The sequence below is a fragment of the Heterodontus francisci genome, chromosome 1 (genome assembly GCF_036365525.1).
Source record: "Heterodontus francisci isolate sHetFra1 chromosome 1, sHetFra1.hap1, whole genome shotgun sequence".
NCBI lineage: Eukaryota > Metazoa > Chordata > Chondrichthyes > Heterodontiformes > Heterodontidae > Heterodontus > Heterodontus francisci.
The window spans coordinates 53,182,927-53,205,980 of NC_090371.1; the positions used below are offsets into that span (position 1 = coordinate 53,182,927).

The 23,054-nt window shown below is 41.0% G+C and overlaps 1 protein-coding gene across 1 annotated transcript in view; it reads left to right on the forward strand.

Moving 5' to 3' along the window:
- The window catches only part of dcc (DCC netrin 1 receptor), a 1,023,267-nt gene that overhangs the window by 689,362 nt on the left and 310,851 nt on the right, over positions 1-23,054 (forward strand). Inside the window, exons 10-12 of the mRNA XM_068054526.1 lie at positions 5,292-5,448; positions 7,800-7,954; positions 20,349-20,497. Coding sequence (XP_067910627.1) covers positions 5,292-5,448; positions 7,800-7,954; positions 20,349-20,497 — 461 coding nt within the window. The remainder of the gene's footprint in view (positions 1-5,291; positions 5,449-7,799; positions 7,955-20,348; positions 20,498-23,054) is intronic.

Here is a 23,054-nt window from a genome sequence, read left to right on the forward strand (position 1 = left end):
AATCTGTTAAAGAACACAATATTGTATAGTCAACAGTATAGGTCTTTGTTGAATTCCTTTCTATATATGTCAAGTTTGATTGTACTTCTTGGTCTGTCATAATCTTTTCACCAACGTGTTTGGCTTGAACAGTGTGTCTCTTGGCTGGTATCAAGTTTATTATTGGTATGCACAGTATGAGATGTGTATATGAAACAGATAAAACTTAATGCAGCTGACCCTTTCTCTGCTGGAGTGCATGATTACCATTAATTGCTTCTGACTGCATATGGTGGCTTGATTTTCAATAAAGAACACAGCATAGATCAATTAAAAAGAATTGCAAACAAATAAAATGTCTAATTATTAATATATGTACTTATTCCATTGGTGAGTTTTGAAAATAGAATTCTAATTTATTATTTTTAATCTTTGGCTGGTGGTATCACCAGTTTTAGGAGTAGTAATAATGCGATTCTGCACTTTGGCTTTGAAGAGCTCAAGTTGCTGCAAAATTAATTATAAACTTTTGGCTCCCCATTTCCGTCCTGCCATTTCACCTGTCCGGTCCTGGAGGCATTTGATGTACTGTTCCACATATTAGGTATATTCAAACTGGGCAAGGTTCACAAGTGCCAGTAACTCTGCATTACCTCACAAGAAAACAATCATTCTTAACACGTAAGACTAGATGGTGAAATCCAATGGGTGAGGTATTACAGACGCGAACCTGTGTTTTTAGAACGGTGACTGGTTAGGAACTAGCAGTGGAAATGCTCACTGATTCTGTTTCTCCGCTCTTTCATCTGAGGCCACTGATGCAGACTATTCCATCCATGTTGCTCAGGCCTCATGCCAGCACCAAAGGGAAGTCAGTTTTATCACTCCACTGATTCCATGCTTGTTTCAGGTGGAAGGGTAAGATTAGCTGCGGTGCCTCTTTGGACCTGGCCCATTTTGTATCTCCAGATAAAATGAAAAATGGCTTGGGTGATTACGATATTACACACAGTAACTCCAGGAGCGCCTAACATGTTAATCATAAGGTTCCTGCCAGTGGTTGACAGGGGTCTCTGCTCCTATAATCCCAGTTCTTTTTCTCTATGATGTTGATTTGGTCATCTTAGTTCTTGCTGCACATGCTGGTCCTGCAAACCAGAGGTCTAACACCTTTTTCATTTGACAAAAGAAAGATAGAAGTTAATGTTTCAGATGTAGACAGGTCAGAAAGAAAGACCTGTATTTATTTAGCGCTTTTCACAACTACCCAATGTCACAAAGTGCTTTACAGCCAATGAAATACTTTTGAAGTGTAGCCACTGTCGTAACGTAGGAAACGCAGCAGCCAATTAGTGCACAGCAAACTTCCACAAACAGCAACATGATAATGACCAAATAATCTGTTTTTATGATAGCGATTGGGGGATAAATATTGGGGAGAACTCCAATGCTCTTCTTCAAAATAGTGCTGTGGGATTTTTTTACATCTACCGAAGCAGGCGGTCAGGGCCTCGGTTTAATGTCGCACCCGGAAGATAGCACCTCTGACAGTGCAGCATCTCCTCAATGCTACACTGAAGTGTGAGCCTTGATTTTTACGCTCAAACCCCAGAGTGGGACTTGAACCTGGAGACTCAAAGGCAAGAGTGCTACCAATGGAGCCACAGGTGATAGGTCGAATGAGCTAAAAAGGACAGTAGGGAGTCCTTTTATACGACTCACCAAAACCAAGATGGAAGAGGACAGCAACATCTAAAGGTCAGGAGTCAGATATGATAACTTAATAGTACAAAGAGAACAGTACTGGGTGCAAAATTTGGATCCATAGTGCCACTGGAGGCACGTTACAGAAGCCGGAGGCTATTCAAATGGGTCATGCTGTGCTTCAGCTGGTACCGCAGGGCACTCAATGCTGGGAACCCCTTGTGTGTGCCAGAAATCTCTCACCTGATGCTGTCATGTTGTTAAATGGCTCTACCGGCTGATTTGACACTCTGTTTACAAACATGGACCACGCAGGTCCATTCAACATATCACTTGTCACTCATCAAAGAACATGTGTTCAGTGTCAAGAGGGACTCAGCCATAATGTCATTTACAGGGGAGGGAACCAACTTATAGGTAAGATAATTTAGAATAACTTCTGCTATTGCAAAGTCTCTTCAAAACTCCTAAAGCTTGGTGTAATAGCCTTTGAAAAATTCTCATCTGCTATCTCTTACTTATTAAATGGATGTCCTTTGACTTTAGCAAGTCTACAGTAAAATTCCATCACTTGTGTACATGATGCCATAATATGGCAGCCAAAATTCAAAGTATTGAGCATCTTCAAATTGTTAACAAGTTTTTGAATAGAAGAACTGTGAAGGTGAAATTTTTCTGGATAGAATACCAGACGTTGGCACCCTTTGTAGTTTTATATTCATCTAACAACCTTTGCACTGGCTACATTACTCAAATGTAGAATTAAACAATAAGGTAAGGATACTTATTAAGAATTCCGTGCAACGTTCTACTTTGTATTCAGTCTTTTCTTAAATACAGCATCAGTTTGGATAATAAGATTTTCTTCAAATATATGGTATAACTATATTAATACAGAAAAATGAAATTTCATTTCATAGCCCTTATTAATTTCCTTGTCCTTAACTTCTCATATCAGTATACCATTCCTAATTGATATTGCTATAGTTAGTATTAAAACATTATCATAATTTGCCACATAGTACCTTTGTTTCACCTCCTTATCTTGAGAATATCAAGAAGTAATGTTTAGTCTGTGAATGCAACTATTGCTTTGGATGGAAGATCAGTGGCTATTTTACCATTTTGAGAAAGTTCTGTCCTAGATGTGGTGGAATTCATTCCTGAAAAAAAATAGAATCAATGACAAGCTGAAGAGGTACAATTATTCACCATAGACAATATTATATAACAGTTCGGCATATGTATGATGTAAATATGTTTAGGACTGATTTTCCAATCTTCCCCTTACACTGGGTGCCAGTAGTGACATGTCCCTGATGAAGGAAAAGGGGTTGGAAGGATATGGGAGGAAGGTGAGTAAATGTGATTTAGAACTGTTTGCTTGTTTGGAGGCTAAACACCAACACAGACTGGTTGCCTGTTTCTGTGTTCTATGAATTTCTATGTGTGCTACACCCATGAAGAGCAAATGATCTAAATTTCCTTCCCGAGTCCATTAGCATAGTGTGGGGATTCCCTAGCAGAGTCTTGCACTGGGAACAAGGGTGAGGGGTGGGGAAGCATCAGCACAGCTGCATTCTTGACAATTAGTATTGGGTTCTTCCAGTTGCTGCTAGATAGCAGATTTGTTTTTCATTTCTTCTCCAGTCAAGGCTCAGAGTTCGTGCTGAGCAGCTAAAATTGGGGGTCAGAGGGAATGTTGAAAATCTAGCAATGGTTTAATTTAGAAGGAGAGACAGAAGGGGATGAAAGGGAGGAAGAACAAGGAGGTAGGCTGATATCCAAGAGTTGTTTTGTTTCTAGTTATCTGATAAATGGATTTCAGCTTCTTTGTTTCTCGGCTAATACTTATTGTACAATTGATTTATTAAAAATGTATGGAAATTCTACTTTCACATTTTACTCATTCAGACAATGTACATTTCAAAAGAATGCAAGAACATAGATTTGAAGATAAGTTGAAGATATATGCTTTTCAGAAGGCATTTGTTTCACGTTTGTAATAATGTTGGGCAAAATGTTGTAATGTGCTAAATCTGTTTCTTCTGATTCTATAAGATAACTGTACAGGTTACCTCATATGTGATAATGGCATATTCTTCTCAGGTGAAAATCATGCGAAGGCTAGTCTCTGTAGTAGTTGGCATGATCATTAGATTAGATTTTAGATTAGAGATACAGCACTCAAACAGGCCCTTCGGCCCACCGAGTCTGTGCCGAACATCAACCACCCATTTATACTAATCCTACACTAATCCCATATTCCTACCAAACATCCCCACCTGTCCCTATATTTCCCTACCACCTACCTATACTAGTGACAATTTATAATGGCCAATTTACCTATCAACCTGCAAGTCTTTTGGCTTGTGGGAGGAAACCGGAGCACCCGGAGGAAACCCACGCAGACACAGGGAGAACTTGCAAACTCCACACAGGCAGTACCCGGAATCGAACCCGGGTCCCTGGAGCTGTGAGGCTGCGGTGCTAACCACTGCGCCATTGGTGACTGAAGAGTCCAATTCTTGATCCAATACACACCCTTGCTTAACACCATTAGAGATAGGGAAGCTAACTGAAAGGGCTCCATTCTGCCTGACTTGACCTTTCTAGCCTTCGTGCAGTAGATGGAGAATGATGGACAGTACCCCAATCTAGTTATTATCTTCCAAAGGTCCGTCCTGGCTGACTGTATCAAATGCCTTGGTGAGATCCACAAAAGTAACATACAGGCCCATGTTTTGTTCTCCTGGATCTGTCTTATCACAAAAATCATGTCTTTAGTTCCCCTATTAGGTCTGAATCTGCACTGACTTTCAGGGAGGCTTTCTTCAGCTATTGTCAGAACAGTTACTTTTTCTGTAAGGAAACTGTACAGGTTACCCTATATGTAGGAACTAAGGAACAGGAGTAGGCTATTTAGCCCCTCGAGCTTACTCTGCCATTCAGTTCTGCACTTCATCTCCATTTGTCTGCTCCATATCTCTTGAGAGGATGCATCAAATTCCTGATTGCAATCCCACTCTTGGTTGATATTCATGCCGGAGCTGTTGAGGAAAAGTGGGTTCATTAATATGGGCCTAGTTACTTCAGAAGGAAAAATTGTATCTGGGTTTGGGAAAGAGCCAAAAAGTGGCATTGATGACAATGGTCAAGATGCCTATGAGGTGAATTGATGCTTGTTTTCTGAGGCACATATAGGCTGAGCTTAAGGGGCAAAATAAAGATAAAAATCAATGAGTAGAAATTGAGTAAATAATGAAAAATATATAAATCAGACTATGTGGAATGTTTATAATCATTTGCCATATTCACATCCTTCATAATTACAGTTTAATATATTGCTCCCTGAGGGGTTGTTGTGACTGCCCTGATGAACAGTTTTAATATACTTTTCGAATGCTAAGTTCTTTTTTATATTTTTGAAATTATCATTTTTTTATTTCCCGTCCTCTGCTTTTTTCTCCTTTGTTCATTAACGTGCTCCTTACAACCTAATAATGACATGACTCATTCACAAATCCTGGGTACCCTATCAGTTCCCACACTTAGAATCCTGTGCCTACCTGCCTCACTGACCAGTTCCTCTCCTTCTCAACCCTCAGCCTTACCAAACTCCGGTGTTCTTCCCTCTGCCCCTCGGGATGTGGTCCCCGTCTTGGTTTCCAGCCGTTTTGTGCGACTCAGTTGGCGCCCACCTGCCGAGACTCATGGAAGTATTCAGACATACACAGTTTACTTCACCAGGGAAAGTGTTAACAGGTAGGTGTGGAATGGAAATGCACACGACATGTGCCTTAAACAGTTTCATCAAAACTGTCATTGCTGCACATATTGAAAGTGCAAAATTATTATGTTCTGTTATTATCCTATCCAAGACAGTATGTTTTCCTGTTTTTCCAATAATTTGTTTCTTTTGCTGAATGTATCACTTAATATCTGTCAAGATATTTTTTCTATTTTAAATTTTGTACTTTTTTTGTGCATCTGTCTGCTCTATCAGTTTGTTGTCTTTTTAATATTCCACTCAAGCCAAGACTATTCTCCCATGTCTGTAAGATTGCTCTGCCTCACTCTGCCTCACTCTGCTCCTCTCTCAGCTTATCTGCTGCTGAAACCCTCATCCATTCCTTTGCTACCTCTAGACTTGACAATTCCAATGCATGTATGGCTGGCCTCCCACATTCTACCCTCCATAAACTTGAGGTCATCCAAAACTCTCCTAACTCGCACCAAGTCCTGTTCACCCGTCACCCCTGTGCTCACTGACCTACTTTGGCTGCCAGTTAAGCAACACCTCAATTTTAAAATTATCATCCTTGCCTTCAAATCCCTCCGCATCCTCGCCCTCCTCAGCTCTGTAATCTCCACCAGCCCCGAGATTTCTGGATGCCTCCAATTCTGACCTCTAGAACATGCCTGATTTTAATCACTCCCTAAACCTCTGTGCCCCTCTTCCTTCCTTTAAGCCACTTCTTAAAACGTCTTAAAACTCTTTGATAATGCATTTGGTCATCTGCCTTAATATCTCCTTCTGTGGCTCAGTGTCAAATTTTGTTTTATTTCGTGAAGGGCCTTGGGATGTTTTACTACATTAAATTGCTATATAAATACATATTGCTGTTGTTTTTGAGTGAGTCAATATTAATTTACTACCTACCACTGTGTGCTTCATCTATATTCATATATCTTTGCCTCTTTCAGTCTGTTACCCTGCTCCCAGTCTGTCTCATTCTCTTTTTGTTCATCTTGTGCAAATTGTTATTTCTAGGAATTGTGCTTGAAAGAAACCCTGTGCCCTTATCTCTGCCTATTTACCCGTTTCAATGCTTTTTGGTCATTTTTCTTACAGCCAATATAGTTTTATCTACCTATCTCCACTTTTTCAATTGCTCTCCCATTTCGTTTGCATTTGACTCTGCTGAAAATATTATGTAATTTATTTGCGAAGCTCTCGATCGGTTACACTAAAAAGAAATTCCTCGATAATCCATTGCTAACAGTAACAAAAAATGCAGTAATTAGTTTGCCTGTACTACACTGTCATTTCTATGTAAAAGGCTTCAGGTTGTGTTCTTTGTGATGATTAATTCCTAGTTAGGGATTATTTTCTAGTTGAACAATGTAAATAATGTTCATTCACAAGTTCTACATTGGGAGACTTCTTCAGTTGTTATTAGCCCTGCTTTAGAACAGAAATCTCACATAAGTCGTTAAAGATGGCCAATTATACATTGTAACATATCTTGGAGTAACCTTTTATTGCTTGGAAGCTTCACAAGGTAGTAAATATAATTATTTATTGGAACTTTGCCACGAATCATAGTATCACTCCTACAAACTGCTCTGAGTGGAGAGACAAACATAATCACTTGTAAAATTTACAGCAGCTCCCACTTTTTGCAAAATAAACACCAGAAATGTTTGTAGTACACAGTTGATCAGTTAGCACTTAAATGAGAAAGGCATATTAATCACTGGGTCAGACCAGAAACATTACCATAGCTTTTGTCTTTCAGATGCTGACTGATCTTCTGTGTGTTTCTGACGCTATTTTTATTTTAGAGTTCCAACATTTACATTATCTCTTTTTCTTATTTTTAATGTCCCTTACTTTTCTAAATTTAGTTTCCCTCATTATTATTCACTCTAGCCTTCTAATTGTTTTCTTAAAATGTGTTCTGATTTTCTTCTACTGTTCATTTCCTCTATAGCCTTTTTCATGAGATGTATAAGTGTCAACTGAGATTTTCACAGCATGATGTGTAAGGAGGAATAGTATTGAATATTGCCCAGAGGCTACTTAAATGCCCACTAGTGTTTAAAAATGCTCACTGGGGAAGGCTAAGTGCCTCAGGTAAGCATAACAGAACATTATCATCACTGTTCCAATAATACTGGTGCTGACAAATAGCTGAAAGGTATTTCATAGATCTGGAAGAACACTTCCTGTGATTATTTACAAGCCTTAATCTTTTCTTTACTGTACAGAGTTGTCTATTTAATCAAACTTGCTACTAAACATAGGATGGAGACACTAGCGTCTCTTAGTTCTAAGGTGTGCATCGCGATATTATGCTGCTCATTCTCACTTTTTCTTTGTTTAAAACCAGGGAGCGTGCGTTAAATACCTCCCGGTATGGAGACCTGCAACTTACTGTTGGAAATTTGAAACCAGAAGAAACCTATTCATTTAGGATCATAGCCTACAATGATTTTGGACCAGGGCAGAGTTCGCAACCTATTAAAGTATCTACGCAGCCCGAGCGTAAGTAGTTGAAGAAGCTGATCATGTCATAAAACATTCTCATGATCACAGGTAAAGGCCTGAATTATTACAATACTGCTTTATAACTCTGATGCCAAATTGTTTTTCCTTGTCAATGTCCTGTGACTCCCACAAGAATATGTGTGAGTGTGCATGTGGATGGGATCAGTCTTGCCCATTGACACTCAGATTGTACACTCATTATTATGATTTGCTTAACACCTTGAAATGACCAAATTTTATTTCACCAAATTGATTCATTTAAGGCAACTTTTTAGGGGACAGTGTAGGGAATTGAGTTATCCTATGGTGTGCAGAAGCACTTGGCTGCTTAATGGGGCTGTGTTGATCTACCTCAGTAGAATAGTGCACCAAGGTGTGGCCTGGATCTCTGAAAGTAACCTCATGATCAGTTCCTCCTGAACCCCGTAGTGCAGTGTTGATCAGAAGTGAAGCACTTCCTGTGAGGCAGAGATCATTGAAAAGAAGAGTATATCCAGTGGCTTTTCCAATCACTTCACAAAGCAGCACTAGGAGATTCCTGGGAACAAGTTGTTTGCATTATATTTTTAATTTGAGAAACCAAAGTGAAGATGTAGTGAGAGACAACAAAGCACAGAAATAAAAGTTCTTATTTTATATGAAAGAAGAAGGGATGCTGCATAGCCTCATAAAACAATGTAATAAGGAGAAACTTCAGAAAATTAAATCTGGAGTATTCAACATGGCATGTAATAAAGGCAGGAATATACATCAAACCCACCACAGACAACACAGGTTCTGACCTAACTGTACTCTAGATAAGCTAAGCTAGTCGCTGAGTACCCTGTACAACTATTCCATCCCATGTTTACAACCAATAAAATGAAGTGCTGTGAAATGTAAAAACAAATGACAAATGACTGGTGCCAAATATTAACAGTTCTACACATGATTAACTTAACTAGCTCAGCACTTCAAGTAGATCAAAGAGCAGTCTTTCCATCCAAGCCCTCTTACAAGTTCCCTGAGAAGAGCTTGATTGATCATAATAGCCTGCTGCGACACCACTGATCCACAAGTATGGAAGTCCTTGCTCACATGCACTAACAAGGACATTGGACAGTGTTCACTGTTAAAATGTAAACAGAGGGCCTTTTACTTGATAATCACAACTCATCCATCAATTACCCACTTTTTGCAATTAAGGATAATGTATGATTCACTGCTGAGAAATATGTGGATTTGGGTAGACTTGAGAAAACAGACTTTGCAAATATTACCCTATTCACTCAGCTCATATAACAATTCCATTAAATTAAAAAGCCATTTAAAAGTATACAAAAGCAAAATACTGCAGATGCTAGCTTTACCAACAGAAGAAAGGCATTTATTAAACCAGTTTCCTTTATTAATATTTATTTCCAATATTTTTTCTCCTCACTGAAACTTGGACAGTTCCCTGGATGCTAACAGCCCCACACAAGTGCTCATTCTTGAAGTGTGAACCTTGATAAGTACTGCAGCAGTTCAGGAAGGTGGTCCACCACCATCTTTTAGGGGCAACTAGGGATGGTCAATAAATACTGGCCTTGCCAACGACTCCCATATCTCCAGATTGAAACAAAGCACCAACATGGTTGAGGGAGTGGGCATGTGAAGCCTCTCACTGCCTCTAGTATCCCATTTCTCACCCCCCCCCCCCCAACCCCCAACCCCCAACCCCCATCATAGATAATCACCATGCATCCATTCAGAACATTCTAATGCAGTTGTAAAGTTGATACATGAAAGCATCGCTAAACCATTTGTCCGTAAGGACCACTTGCCTTCATAACAGTCACTGCACGGCAAGGGCAGTTTATTATATGGAAGCACTTTAAGGTATTTTGATGTGATTAGACATTATATATTGTTTATTGCCCAGTCTAATCCTGTTCTTACCTAATGCCACAAGGGCATTTCCAGCAGGGCTCATAGGATGTCAATCAGCAGTGGGCATCCTGGCTGAATGTTTTTCTCCTTCCTAGCCCAGGAGCATTAAGGAAGGGAGGGAGATAGAAAGGGATAAAGATAAATAGGAAGATAGAAAGAAAGAAAGAAAGAGAGATATACTTTCTTATTGTGCCTTTCAAGACCAGCAGACGTCTCAAAACGCTTTGCAGCCAATGAAGTACTTTTGAAATGTAGTCAATGCAGTAATACAGGAAACATACCAGCCAATTCCCACAAACAGCAATGTGATAATGACCAGATATTCTGTTTTTGTGATATCGATTGAGGGATAAATATTTGCCAGACCACGAGGGATAACTCCCCTGCTCTTCTTCAGTGCCATGTGATCTTCCAAGTCCCTCTCAGAGGGCAGACAGGGCCTCGGTTTAGCATCTCATCCAAAAGATAGCACCTGCAACAGTTCAGCAATCCCTCATTACTGCAGTGGAGTGTCAGACTTGATTTATGTATTCATTAGTCCTGGGATGGGACTTGAACCTACAACTTTGTGACTTGGAGGCAAGTGTGTTGCCAACTGAACCACAGCTAACAACTCAATGCTACTTTTTGTCTGAGGTCAGCTAACTCAGCACAGACCCCTTGAACCTGGGACTTTCTAATCTCTGTGTTTTAGGCATTTACCCATTAGATTATCAGGAAAATTATGCATTGAAGCCTTTCTAACATTATAAAGCATATTTGATAAAATACGTAAATGAACCTGATTGTTCCATTCGCCTATTCTCGAAGTATCAAAGCATGCAAGGACCCTAAAAATTTACTTTAACATATAAATCCTGTGAAATGAAAGCATCAATAGGTCTAGAAGTTACATTTTCCTCTTTCAACTGATCCATGGGTTTAGGTTAAGCTGCAAACATGAGTAAATGTTATTCAAGGCTATTCACTGATTCAAAAACCAGGTAAAAGTTTGATGATCTAAAGCTAGCTTGTGTTGAGTAGGACTGACAAGATAATCCCAATCAAGAATAGTGTGTTGAATATCCCTATCTCCTGTATCAGCATGGATAGAATAGAAATACTTTTTTTTTTGTTGTAGCTTTTCCCATCCTCAGGTATCCAATCTAATAGCCTCATTGTGCTCTAATCCCAATAGTGCCCCCGTGTTATTATTGCAATTTCTTAGACTTTAAATTCGAAATACCTAATCTCTGGATGTGACTGCAATCCATTTTAATGCAAGATAATTTCTGTTAAAATGATTACCTGTACATGCAGGAAGAATCAGATGCCAATGAATCATATGGAAATGAAGAAATATGCCCACAGAGTCTGCCTCTTTAATTAGTTTAAGAGCTCATGCAAGATCCCTCTTTTTGAAATAATAACCTAAAAAAATCTGGATTTCTATGAATGCTTTGTATCTCAAGATTATGTTGTTCTGCCATGCATTCTCTGGTTTGTATATAGGCTCTAGTTCTTATTTTCCCAATATTTAAGAGAAGATTGGATACCCTATCTGATTACTTCAGTCTAATCTCTGTATCCACTTGAGGCAACTTGATGAAATATTTTCCAGTTTTAAAGATGTTGTCAGAATATTAAAGTCAAAACCATCCTTGGTTTACTAGGGCATGAACTTCATGAAAGTAAAAAAAAATGAATTTTTCCACCTCCTCTGCTGAAGCTATTTGGGTCTGATTCTAATCGCAGCCCTCTGATATTTCACTCAATTGGCTGTGCTTCATGTATACAGTTAAAGGTAGATTTTCTGAATTTACACTCCTGAAGAAGACCTTTGTGCATCGGGACTTAATAACAATAATTCGGATATAGAAGTTAGTGTGGTAAAATGAATGGACAGAGAATCCTCCTGGGCATGCTGGCTCCTGGGCGGATTGCCAGTAAGTGTTTTCTGTGCTTAAAGCTCTATGTCGGCTATACAAATTTATGAAGTTTACCCATTAGTGTCGGTAGACTATGAATTGCAGAGAGCATCACAGCCACACTTGCTCCATGTCTCACCTGACATTCACAAATGTGCATTTTTCTAGCAGGAGTCACTGGATAGCAACTAGGTGGAGTACACTAGCTTTTTCTTTATCCTTTTTTCAACCGCATAATATCCTGAGAGAGTTAAGAAAAATGTACTCAGTAAAAACCAAAGGACAGTTTCGGAAAAGAACTTTGGGAAATTATTCTCTGACCATCCTAAAACCAATCAATCAAGTTCCAGTAGGTCATGGTGACTAACACAAAACCCCTAATGACCCATCTACCTTTTTACATGCAGATATGTTAACCAATTACAGGAAATTGTCCAGTTCCCTTTTGAATGCTTGCAGCATACTGCATGTACTGGCGATTTATTCCAGATGATTGTCTATGAAAAGAAGTACTTCCTAGCATCTAAATTAGTGCTATAACTGTGTAGCTTATACTTATCAACAGCTCCATTGTCTGCTCACCTACTGGGCTGTTCTTGATATATAACTTCCTTCCCCTGTAGTTACAAGGCTAAAAGGAACATATATAAACACAGAAGTAGTCCATCTCTTCCTCCACCAAGACTAAGGGGTGGGGGAGGGGGTGGTTGGTGAGGAAGGTGGGGGATCAGATGACTGTCCTCATCAACTGCCAAGGATCAGGCCATATCCACAAGTAATAGAATGCTAGGCATTAAAATAAAAATCTTTCTCAACTAGAATGCAAGTGACTGGACTTGTATAATCTCTAGTTATACTACTAAAGATGTAGCTCCACTATAGCTTCTCACTAACTTCTGTTCTTCAACAAACAGTCATATTTATTGTCTTCCTGATTGCTTAATAATTTTTCCAACTAAGGTGGCATCTTTACAACACTTGCACTAATTGGCCTATATCCTCTTTCATAAAAATGGTAGCACAAGTGCTGTCCCACCTCTGCAGTCCCCGCACAAACTTATCATATTAAATCAAGAGCAAAATACTGTAAATGCTGGAAGTCTGGAACAGAAACATAAAATGCTAGAAATACTCAGTGAGTCTGCCAGTATCTGCAGAGAGAGAAACAGAGCTGGGCAGAATTTTCCCAACCCCTGGAGGTAGCTTTGGAGGCAACTGGGGGGAGTGGGGGACAGCCGGGAAAATTGCACTAAAATATGTCGGACTGGCTCCCTGCTGTACTCCTGCCTCCTTGTGCTTTTCCTGGAGGCAGGCAGGAATGGAATCAAGCTAACTAAGGAGGCACCTAATGACAATTATTACTGCAGTGCAGCAATTTTGCCAGCATCACGCTGGTCCCCCGTTGTGTCCGCACCCTGACAAGTGAGATGAGGTGGCTGCACAGCGGGAGGTCAAGGCTGTGTTACAGCTGAAGGTGATCTAAATGTTTCTGGCAGAAAATGACAAGGCTGCTGTATTCCCATGTCACAGCCTTGCCATTGAGTGTGGAACTCATGGAGATGGATGCCTCCGAGTGTTATGGGTATAATGATGTCTCAGCCGCTCTCCTGATACTGATGGCAGCTCCAGCGCTCTCCTGCAGTTCCTGTTGCTTGGGCCTAAGGAGTGCTCCCAGTGGTCACACAGTGAGGGCTGCTGACCTCCCTTGCAATGGACGGCACTGTCTGCAGCTCGCGCCCTAATTGGACAGCGAACGTGGAGGTGATCTACTAATTGGCCACCTCCCGTTAAATTCAGCTGGAAGGTGCACCGCTGCCGCGAGCATGTTCGCAACCTGGAAATGACACCGGCGTTGGGTTCCTGATGCACCTGGCAAAATTCAGCCCAATGTTTCAGGTCGATGAGCTTTCGGCAGAAAGTTCTGATGAAAGCTCATCGACCTGAAACGTTAACTCTGTTTCTCTCTCCACAGATGTTGCCAAACCTATTGAGTATTTCCAGCAGTTTCTGTTTTTATTACCATATTAAATTGCTGACATGACTGATCAGATAGAAAAATATTATCCTTCACCCTAGATATAATAGCTGATATTAGAGGTAAGATGAGGGGAACAGTATCCCACCTTAGGTCCCAGGAAAAAAAAGTAACCCAACCCATAAACATCTTAAAACAAGGCAGTGAAAATTGCACTCTACCCTGCCAGTCACCCCATCTGTCTGGGCTATCCCTAACCATTAACAATGATACTTAAAAATGTACTGTTATCTGAATACATTCAGCAATGCCAACAGACTGAATGGATTAGTCTCTTCATCTGTAAGTACCATGGGAACAAAATGTAGAACACAGCCAATCTGAAACCCAATGTTGAACTGGGAAAATGAAAGAAAAAAAGAGTACCACATGTTGGCTATAATAGTGCATTGTTCCCAAAAGTATGCCATTCCCAAACAATAATACAGCTAGATACAGTTGTTGATGAAGAGTATTTAAGGCTAATTCCACATCAGTGGCCCATTAGCCTTGGCCTCCACTTGCTTTCTCTAACTGGGTGAGCTTCACAACCTTATTGTGTAAACTATAGAATGCTCATTGCTCTGTTGTAGGCAAGGTTGTTGGCAAAATTGGCTAGGCCACGGCCTGAGCCACTCCCAGAATACCGCTGATCTAATATAACTCTGGTGACATCCTTACTTGCTTCCCATCTTCTCTGGATCAGGACTTCCCTACAAATATGGATGGAAAACTGACGTAAAAAAGCAGATTCTTGGCATTGTAAATTCAGAGAAAATATTGTAGTTCAAGCTTTAAAACACTGGAAACTGGATTCAGGTATTCCTTTAAAAAATGAACAGGGTGTTCCAAATTTGAAAATTCAAAATTATGCGAGGCAGTGATAGGAATTAATTTAATTTGTGCTAATGTGTCTGAAAATGCTGATTTAGCCAAGGATTAAAATGTTAACGTTACAAAAAAAGTCTAATACTTATTAAAATTACTTTATAAAGATTGTGTTTAATACATCAGAAAGGGGGCTAAAAGGATTAGCTGCAGTTTAGCACAGATCTTCCACATCTGCTTAAAATGTAAAATTTCACTAACGTACTGGGACTTGTAGAGGGTTGATGGTCTCATTGGTTGAATTTGGATGTAATGAGTTCGGGGACTGTAAATCCTGTTTATAATTTTCATTTTCACACTTTTGAAAAGAGCCTGCAGTGGCGGCTGGGCAGCGAAGCTTCCATTAATTCACACTTAATTCTGCTTGCCTGTACTGCAGGGTCCACCATTTCAATAGCTCATTACTATTCCAGCTGGTAATCTTATTAACATCCAAAGTGCACCGCTTGTATAAAGTGCATGCTTCTGGAAATTAGCCTTTCCGGTAATATTAATAATGTGGTATAGAGAAACCATGACATGAGTCAAATGAATATCTCATTGACAATTCATACGTGTTTCAGTAACAAATCTATTTCTCTCATTATGCTGATTTGAGTTGATTACTTGCATGCCTAATCCTTTAGAATTTGTTTGGATTTGTTTTTTTTTTCTGATGCTGCTTTATAGCATCGACATAACACATTAAATCAAAGTTTATTGTTTGCGGCATAACATTTCTTCCCATTGTATTCAAAATTTCTCATTATTTCCTCAATCCTGATAGATTTTCAATACTTCTTACTGATTAAAGTACTTACTGAGAAAGCTGCTAGTTAGTGTGACAGTGTAACATAATCAGTGGAAAAAATGGAATTCATTTCTCCATTTATTCATTCATATGTAGTCTAATGCAATTGACTCAGCATGCAGGTTTGCCAATTTCTAGTTGTAGAAAAGCAAAATATTCCAGACTAATAAGGTGAAATTCTCCTAGTTTCTTGGCTTTAAGTTCTGATTTGAAATGATTTTGAGAAGTTTCAACCTAATTCTCAGTGGTCGAGGACCAAACTAATCGACAATAATTGGCACAGCATCAGCAATCAGATAGGCCACACGATGGATGCTGTGAGAGATCGACACAAGTCTCACTGGTAGAATGAGAGGTGCTCCTCTAGGGTTGGGATTCAGGCAGGGTTTTGGGACAGAAGGAAAGAAATTGCTTTGCATCAGAGAGAAAGAATCATGAGTGTGATCCCCTTTTCTGATGTGTAGTGTTACAACCAAAGTTGGAGGAATGCATTGTCTTTCTCTAGTTCCACTACTCCATTAGTCACAACATATATTTAAATGTTTTACCCAGCAACCAATATGGCTAATTATATCACAGAATCATTACAGTGCAGAAGGAGGTCATTTGGCCCATCGTGTCTGCACCGGCTCTCTGAAAGAGCAACTCCCTCAGTTCTATTCCTCTGCCTTCTCCTCATTACCCTGCACATTCTTCCTTTTCATCTAACTGTCTAATTCCCTTTTGAATCCTTCAATTGAACCTGCCTCCACCACGTTCTCAGGCAGCGCATTCCGGACCTTAACCACTTGCTGGGTGAAAAGGTTTTTCCTCATGTCACTTTTGTTTCTCTTACCAAATACTTTAATGCTGTGCCCTTTCATTCTCGATCCTTTCATGAGTGGGAACAGTTTCTCTCGATCTACCCTGTCCAGACCCATCTCTCAGCCTTCTCTTCTCCAAGGAAAACAGTCCTAACTTCTCCAATCTATCTTCATAACTGAAATTCCTCATCCCTGGAACCATTCTCATGAATCTTTTCTGTGCTTTATCCAATTCCCTCACATCTTTCCTCAAGTACGGTGCCCAGAATTGGATGCAATACTCCAGCTGAGGCCGAATTAGAGTCTTATACAAGTTCAACTTTCGTATCATCTGCAAACTTTGAAATTGTGCCCTGTACATCAAGGTCTGGATCATTAATATATAACAGGAAAAGCAAGGCTCCCAACAACGATACCTGGGGAACTCCACTACAAACCTTCCTCCAACCCGAAAAACATCCATTAACCATTACTCTTTGTTTCCTGTCACTCAGCCAATTTCGTATCCATGTTGCTACTGTCCCTTCTATTCCATGAGCGACCAGTTCGCTCACAAGTCTGTTGTGTGGCATTGTATCAAACGCCTTTTGGAAGTCCATGTACACCACATCAACAGTGTTGCCCTCATCAACACTCTCTGTTACGTCCTCAAAAACCTCCAGCAAGTTAGACATGATTTTCCCATAAGAAATCTATGCTGGCTTTCCTTAATTAACTCACATTTGTCCATGTGACTATTGATTTTGTCCTTAATTATCTTTTCTAGAAGTTTTCTCACTGCTGAAGTTAAACTGACTGGCCAGTAGTTGCTGGGCTTATCTTTACACCCTTTTTTGAACAAAGGTGTAACATTAGCAATTCTCCAGTCCTCTGGCACCACCCCCGAGTCTAAGGAAGATTGAAAAATTATGGCCAGTGCCTCTGCGATTTCCACCCTCACTTCCCTCAGTATCCTTGGATGCATCTCATCCGGCCTTGGTGTTTTATCCACTTTAAGTACAGACAGCCTATCTAATACTTCTTTATCAAGTGTCTGGTATCTGATTTACCTCCTCTTTCAACACTGCCTGGGTTGCATCTTCTTCCTTGGTAAAGACAGATGCAAAGTATTCATTTAATACCTCAGCTATGCCCTCTGCCTCCATCTGTAAATCCCCTTTCTGGTCCCGAATCAGCCCTACTCCTCCTTTTACCACCCTTTTACTATTTATATGCCTGTAGAAAACTTTGGGATTTCCTTTAATGCTAGCTGCCAGTATCTTTTCATGTTCTCTCTTTGCTTCTCTTATTTGCTTTTTCACTTCCCCTCTCTTTTTCTTCTTTGGCCTCCTTGTCTCGAGAGACAATGGGTAAGCGCCTAGAGGTGGTCAGCGATTTGTGGAGCAGCGCCTGGAATGGCTAAAAAGGCCAATTCTAGAACGACAGACTCTTCCACAGGCGCTGCAGATAAAATTGGTTGTCGGGGCTGTTACACAGTTGGCTCTCTCGTTGCACTTCTGTCTTTTTTCCTGCCAAATGCTAAGTCTCTTCGACTCGCCACTCTTTAGTACCGCCTTTATGGCTGTCCACCAGCTCTAACGATCACTGGCAACTGACTCCCACGATTTGTAGTCAATGTCACAGGACTTCATGTCACGTTTGCAGACGTCTTTAAAGTGGAGACATGGACGGCCGGTGGGTCTGATACCAGTGACGAGCTCACTTGGCCTTATCTTTATACCCTTTTTTGAACAAGGGTGTAACATTAGCCATGTCAGCCAAAAGCGTCCTTGGGGATCCTGCCATTTTCCATGTGGGTCACATGGCCAAGCCATCTCAAGCGCCGCTGTCTCAGTAGGGTGTATATGCTGGTGATGTTGGCTGCCTCAAGGACTTCTGCGTTGGAGATACGGTCCTGCCACCTGATGCTAAGGATTCTCCGGAGGCAGCGAAGATGGAATGAATTGAGACGGCGCTCTTGGCTGACATGTTGTCTAGGCCTCGCTGCCGCAGAGCAAGGTACTGAGGACACCTGCTTGAAACACTGGGAGTTGTGTGTTCTGTGTCAGTGCGCCATTTTCCCACACCCTCTTGGCCAGTCTGGACATAGCAGCGGGCGCCTTTTCCATGCGCTTGTTGATTTCTACATCGAGAGACAGGTTACTGGTGATAGTTGAGCCTCGGTAGGTGAACTCTTGAACCACTTCCAGAGCGCGGTCGCCGATATTGATGAATGGAACATTTCTGACATCCTGTCCCATGATGTTCGTTTTCTTGAGGCTGATGGTTAGACCAAATTCGTTGCAGGCAGCCGCAATCCTGTCGATGAGTCTCTGCAGACACTCTTCTGTGTGGGATGTTAATGCAGCATCATCAGCAAAGAGGAGTTTCCTGATGAGGACCTTCCGTACTTTGGTCTTCGCTCTAAGACGGGCAAGGTTGAACAACCTGCCATCTGATCTTGTGTGGAGGAAAATTCCTTCTTCTGAAGACTTGAACACATGTGAGAGCAACAGGGAGAAGAAGATCCCAAACAGTGTAGGTGCGAGAACACAGCCCTGTTTCACACCACTCAGGATAGGAAAGGGGTCTGATGAGGCACCGCTGTGCTGAATTGTGCCTTTCATATTGTCATGTAATGAGGTGATGATACTTAGTAGCTTTGGTGGACATTTGATCTTTGCTAGTAGTCTGAAGAGACCATGTCTGCTGATGAGGTCAAAGGCTTTGGTGAGATCTATGAAAGCAACGTATAGAGGCTTCCCTCTACTTCCCCTCTGGACCTTCTATATTCAGCTTGGTTCTCAATTGTATTTTCTAGCGGCATCTGTCTCAAGCACACTTTTTCTTCTTTATCTTAATCTCTACCTCTTTTGTCATCCAGGGAGCTCTGGATTTGTTTGCCTTACTTTCCCCCTTTGAGGGAATAGACCTTGACTGTGCCCGAACTATCTCTTCTTTGAATATACTTTATATTCATTTCAGAATAAAAATCCACCAACCAGGTTTCTTCAATAAACAACAAAATTGTTGATTTATTTTAAACAAGACTTTTTCAATCAAGATAGAAAGCTTATTAACACACAGTTTGAAATATGAAAGCATAAATATCTACCCTTCTAAAATACCCTAACACACACACACACCAGTTAAAGAAAAAATAAAGCAGCTTTCTCTGCAGAGATCAGCTTTACAAAAATAAAAATACTTCGGCCAATTACTTAATTCTTGAAGAAAAATAGGATAAGATAGGAAATGTTCCACATGACTTTTGGTCTGGTGTCCGGGTACACGTGTATACATGTGGTTGTCACTGGGATCTTTTCAGAACAATTCTGTTCAGGACACGTGGAGAAGCAATCTTGCAGACTTTTCGGGAGAATTATTGCATCAGTGGGTTCAGCTATCACACTGGATTCTCAGAAGATTTTTCAACACAGTTGGCAAAGGGTGGGTTGGATGGTTTCTCTCTTAGCAGGATACACACCAACTGCCCATTCAAACAGTCCAAAATGAAACCAAAACTCCTGAGCCATGAACCCAGACATGTGACTTCTCTGTAAACAACTCCAATAGCCAGCAAGGCTCCTGCTCTTTACCAAGCTTAAGACACGTGACTTCCAGTAAGTGTTCGTTTCTAAACAAAGTCCCAAGTGTCCCTTCAAAAAAAAAACAATTCTGGCATCTCCTCAGGAATTTTCAACAGTCTTTTAAACACAAATCCTCAAAAATATTAATAATACTTGCACGTTCATGACAGTAGTATACATCATTTTCTGAGTAAAACTGACATCCATTATAGGGTTGGTAGGTAAAAGAAAAATTAAACACTTGGAAGACTGAAAACGCTTGAAATCTGAAATAAAATCAGATGTTTGAAAGATATAGCAGGTCCTACAGCATCAAAGGGAGACAGAGATAGCATGAGAATGGTTAACATTTAACGTAGGAACCTTCATCAGAAGTCCAGAAATAGTTACTTACTTTTCTTTCTCAGATAGCAGTGCAATTCTGTAATTTTAACATTTCTGTAATTTAAAAATAATACTCTGCAATGTTGTTCCTTCATATATCTAACATCTTTTTCTATGCTGAACAGTACAAGTTCCAGGACCAGCAGAAAATTTTAAAGTTGTCGCCACTTCACCAACGTCGATTTTAGCCTCCTGGGACCCCCCTGCTTATGCAAATAACCCAATCCAAGGCTACAGGCTGTTTTGGATAGAGGTCACGGGCAAAAAAGAACAGGTGAGTTTATGTGACTGCAGAATTTTTACCTTTTTTTTTATCAAGTTTATATATACATGCTCATCTACTGCTGTAGGCACATTGACTATCATCTTCAGCTTTTGTAAAGCTTGACATCTTATGGAGATTCTGATACCATTAACTGGTGTTGAATTGGGACCATTCAGGCTTCCATCTGTTCCCACCAACATCTGCCAGCTTAAACTGCTCAGAGGTCGGGTATTGATGGAGGATTGGTATCAAACCTCTGCCTTGCAACCTATACAAATGGAGACTGTGGCAATCAACTCTACTTACCAAAGCAGTCTTTTGAATTCCTTGGTGAATTTCCATGATTATCAAGTGGTATTAAGGATGTGGAATGAAATGCTTTTCAAGTTTAGTCACCTAGGGCTGGATCTTGCTCTACTCCTGACGGTGGGTTCCATGGTGGGGGAATCCAGAGAATTGGAGTGGCAGTGGCCACCATGGAACCCAATGCCGGGACTGCCGGTTCCAATTCTCCCGGGGGCAGGATATGCTGATGCCGGCCTTCCCACCCAGAGGCCAACTAAGAGCCTCTTACCACAGCTGTGATCTTACTTGTGGTAGGGGGGCCTCCGCTGTGCAGGGAGGATGCCTGGGAAAATGAAACACCTCCCCTGCGGGCCTGGTGGGGGTTCTCCTTTGTGGGCAATTTGTGGCCCACAGAGGACACCCACTAGTAAAAAATGTATCCTCTGGGACCCCCCTCCCCCAGATCAATCACCCAACCCCACTCGTTGGGGTCTTCCGGACTGGCCTCAGTGTCCCCGCTTCACCTACCTGAGGTCCAGCATGGGCCTGGGTCTGAGGCCTCTGCAGTACCGGCAATGGCCAACGCTCCCAGTGATAAAGGAAGCACTGGCCATGAACAGGAGAGGGAGGGAGTCTGGTCATGATTGGGGGAAGGAGGAGACCAGCACAAGGGAGGCCCAAATTTTCCTTGACACTCCTCACCCTCCTGACCTACAAGGAAACCTGAAAAATAGATTTAAAACTTAACTTCTGGGACTGTTCTGGCCTCGAATCCAACTCCCAGGTGTTCTCTCACCACCTACTCAGGCCTCAGCTTGAAATTGCAGATTGGGTCCTGGCGACATCATTGGATCCAATTTCCATATTTAAAATAGAATCCCACTTGCATCTGTGGGTGTCTTGCTCACCTGTTCAAAACAGCATGTTAATATGGGTAGACAACAGGATGGAAGCCAGATTGGTGGGAGTAGTAACTCGTGTTATATTAACTGAACGCCTGTCCAGTTTCCATCAGGCGGGGACAGTTAAAATTGGGCCAAGGGGCTCAGAGATACTTGCTGCAGCCTGTCCCTCAGCCAAGTAGCCATTTTCCATCCGTAAGTTGAGTCAAGACAACATCACCAGGCGAATCGACTGTGGGAAATGACACACAAATCCAATCCTGCTTACACCCAATATCTTAACACAAGTGCTTTACATGAGGGTTCATTCAATAATGATCAGAAGTAAAACTCATTATTGGTTACCCCCATCCAGTGCTCCTGCCCCCATGCCTCGCTACCCACCAATACAAAGCCCATCGCAGGAAAATCACTATTGTACCTATTGACATGGAGCTGAGATCATTTAACTCAGCACAGAGTCTAGGTTGATTTGAACTCATGTTCCAGAGCAAAGAGGGTATTTTCCTCAACCGGCACTATTTTAAGGAAAACATTTTTGTTCAGGAATTTCCTTGGAGCAGCTCCCAATCCACCACTGTAACTTTACCGGAGGTGCATACAATACCCCATTTGCATACATAAACAAGGCACCCACTCCACTTCCAACAAAGATAGGACAGCAGCGCAGGAGCAGCTCCAAGGAAATTTCTGGCTTTAGTTTTTCAGTGAGATGTGAGCATCGTTGGCTCGGCCAGCATTTATTGTCCATTCCTCATTGTCCTTGGGAAGATGGTGGTGAGCCACCTTCTTGAACTGCTGTGCTCCATGTGGTGTTAGTACACCCAGAGTGCTGTTAGGTACAGAGTTCCAGGATTTTGATCCAGAGACAGTGAAGGAATTTGACACAATCCATGTCAAAACACAATATTGCATTCTTTTTAAAATATTCAGAAATAGTTAAGTAACTAGAAATTCAAAATATATCACAACTTTGCAACAACCAAACCATATAAATTGGTAGTTAATTAACTCATTGAGTCATGAATTGATGCTCATTGAATATCAATTTTGCTTAAGCTTGGTTTACAGTTTACATGTTTTATTCTGGTACACTTCTAAGCTCCTTTTTTTCAGTTCATTCATGGGATGTGATGATGCTTGCCCATTTCTAATTGCCCTTGAGAAGGTGATGGTGAGCTGACTTCTTGAACCGCTGCATTCCATGTGGTGTGGGTATACGCACACAATGCTATTAGGGAGGGAGTTCCAGGATTTTGAAACAGTGATAATGAAGAAATGGTCTTGGTGACTTGCTGTTGTACCTCTTGTGGATGGTACACGTTGCAGCATTGGTTCACCAGTGGTGGAGCAAGTGAGAGTTTCTTCGAGGATGTAGA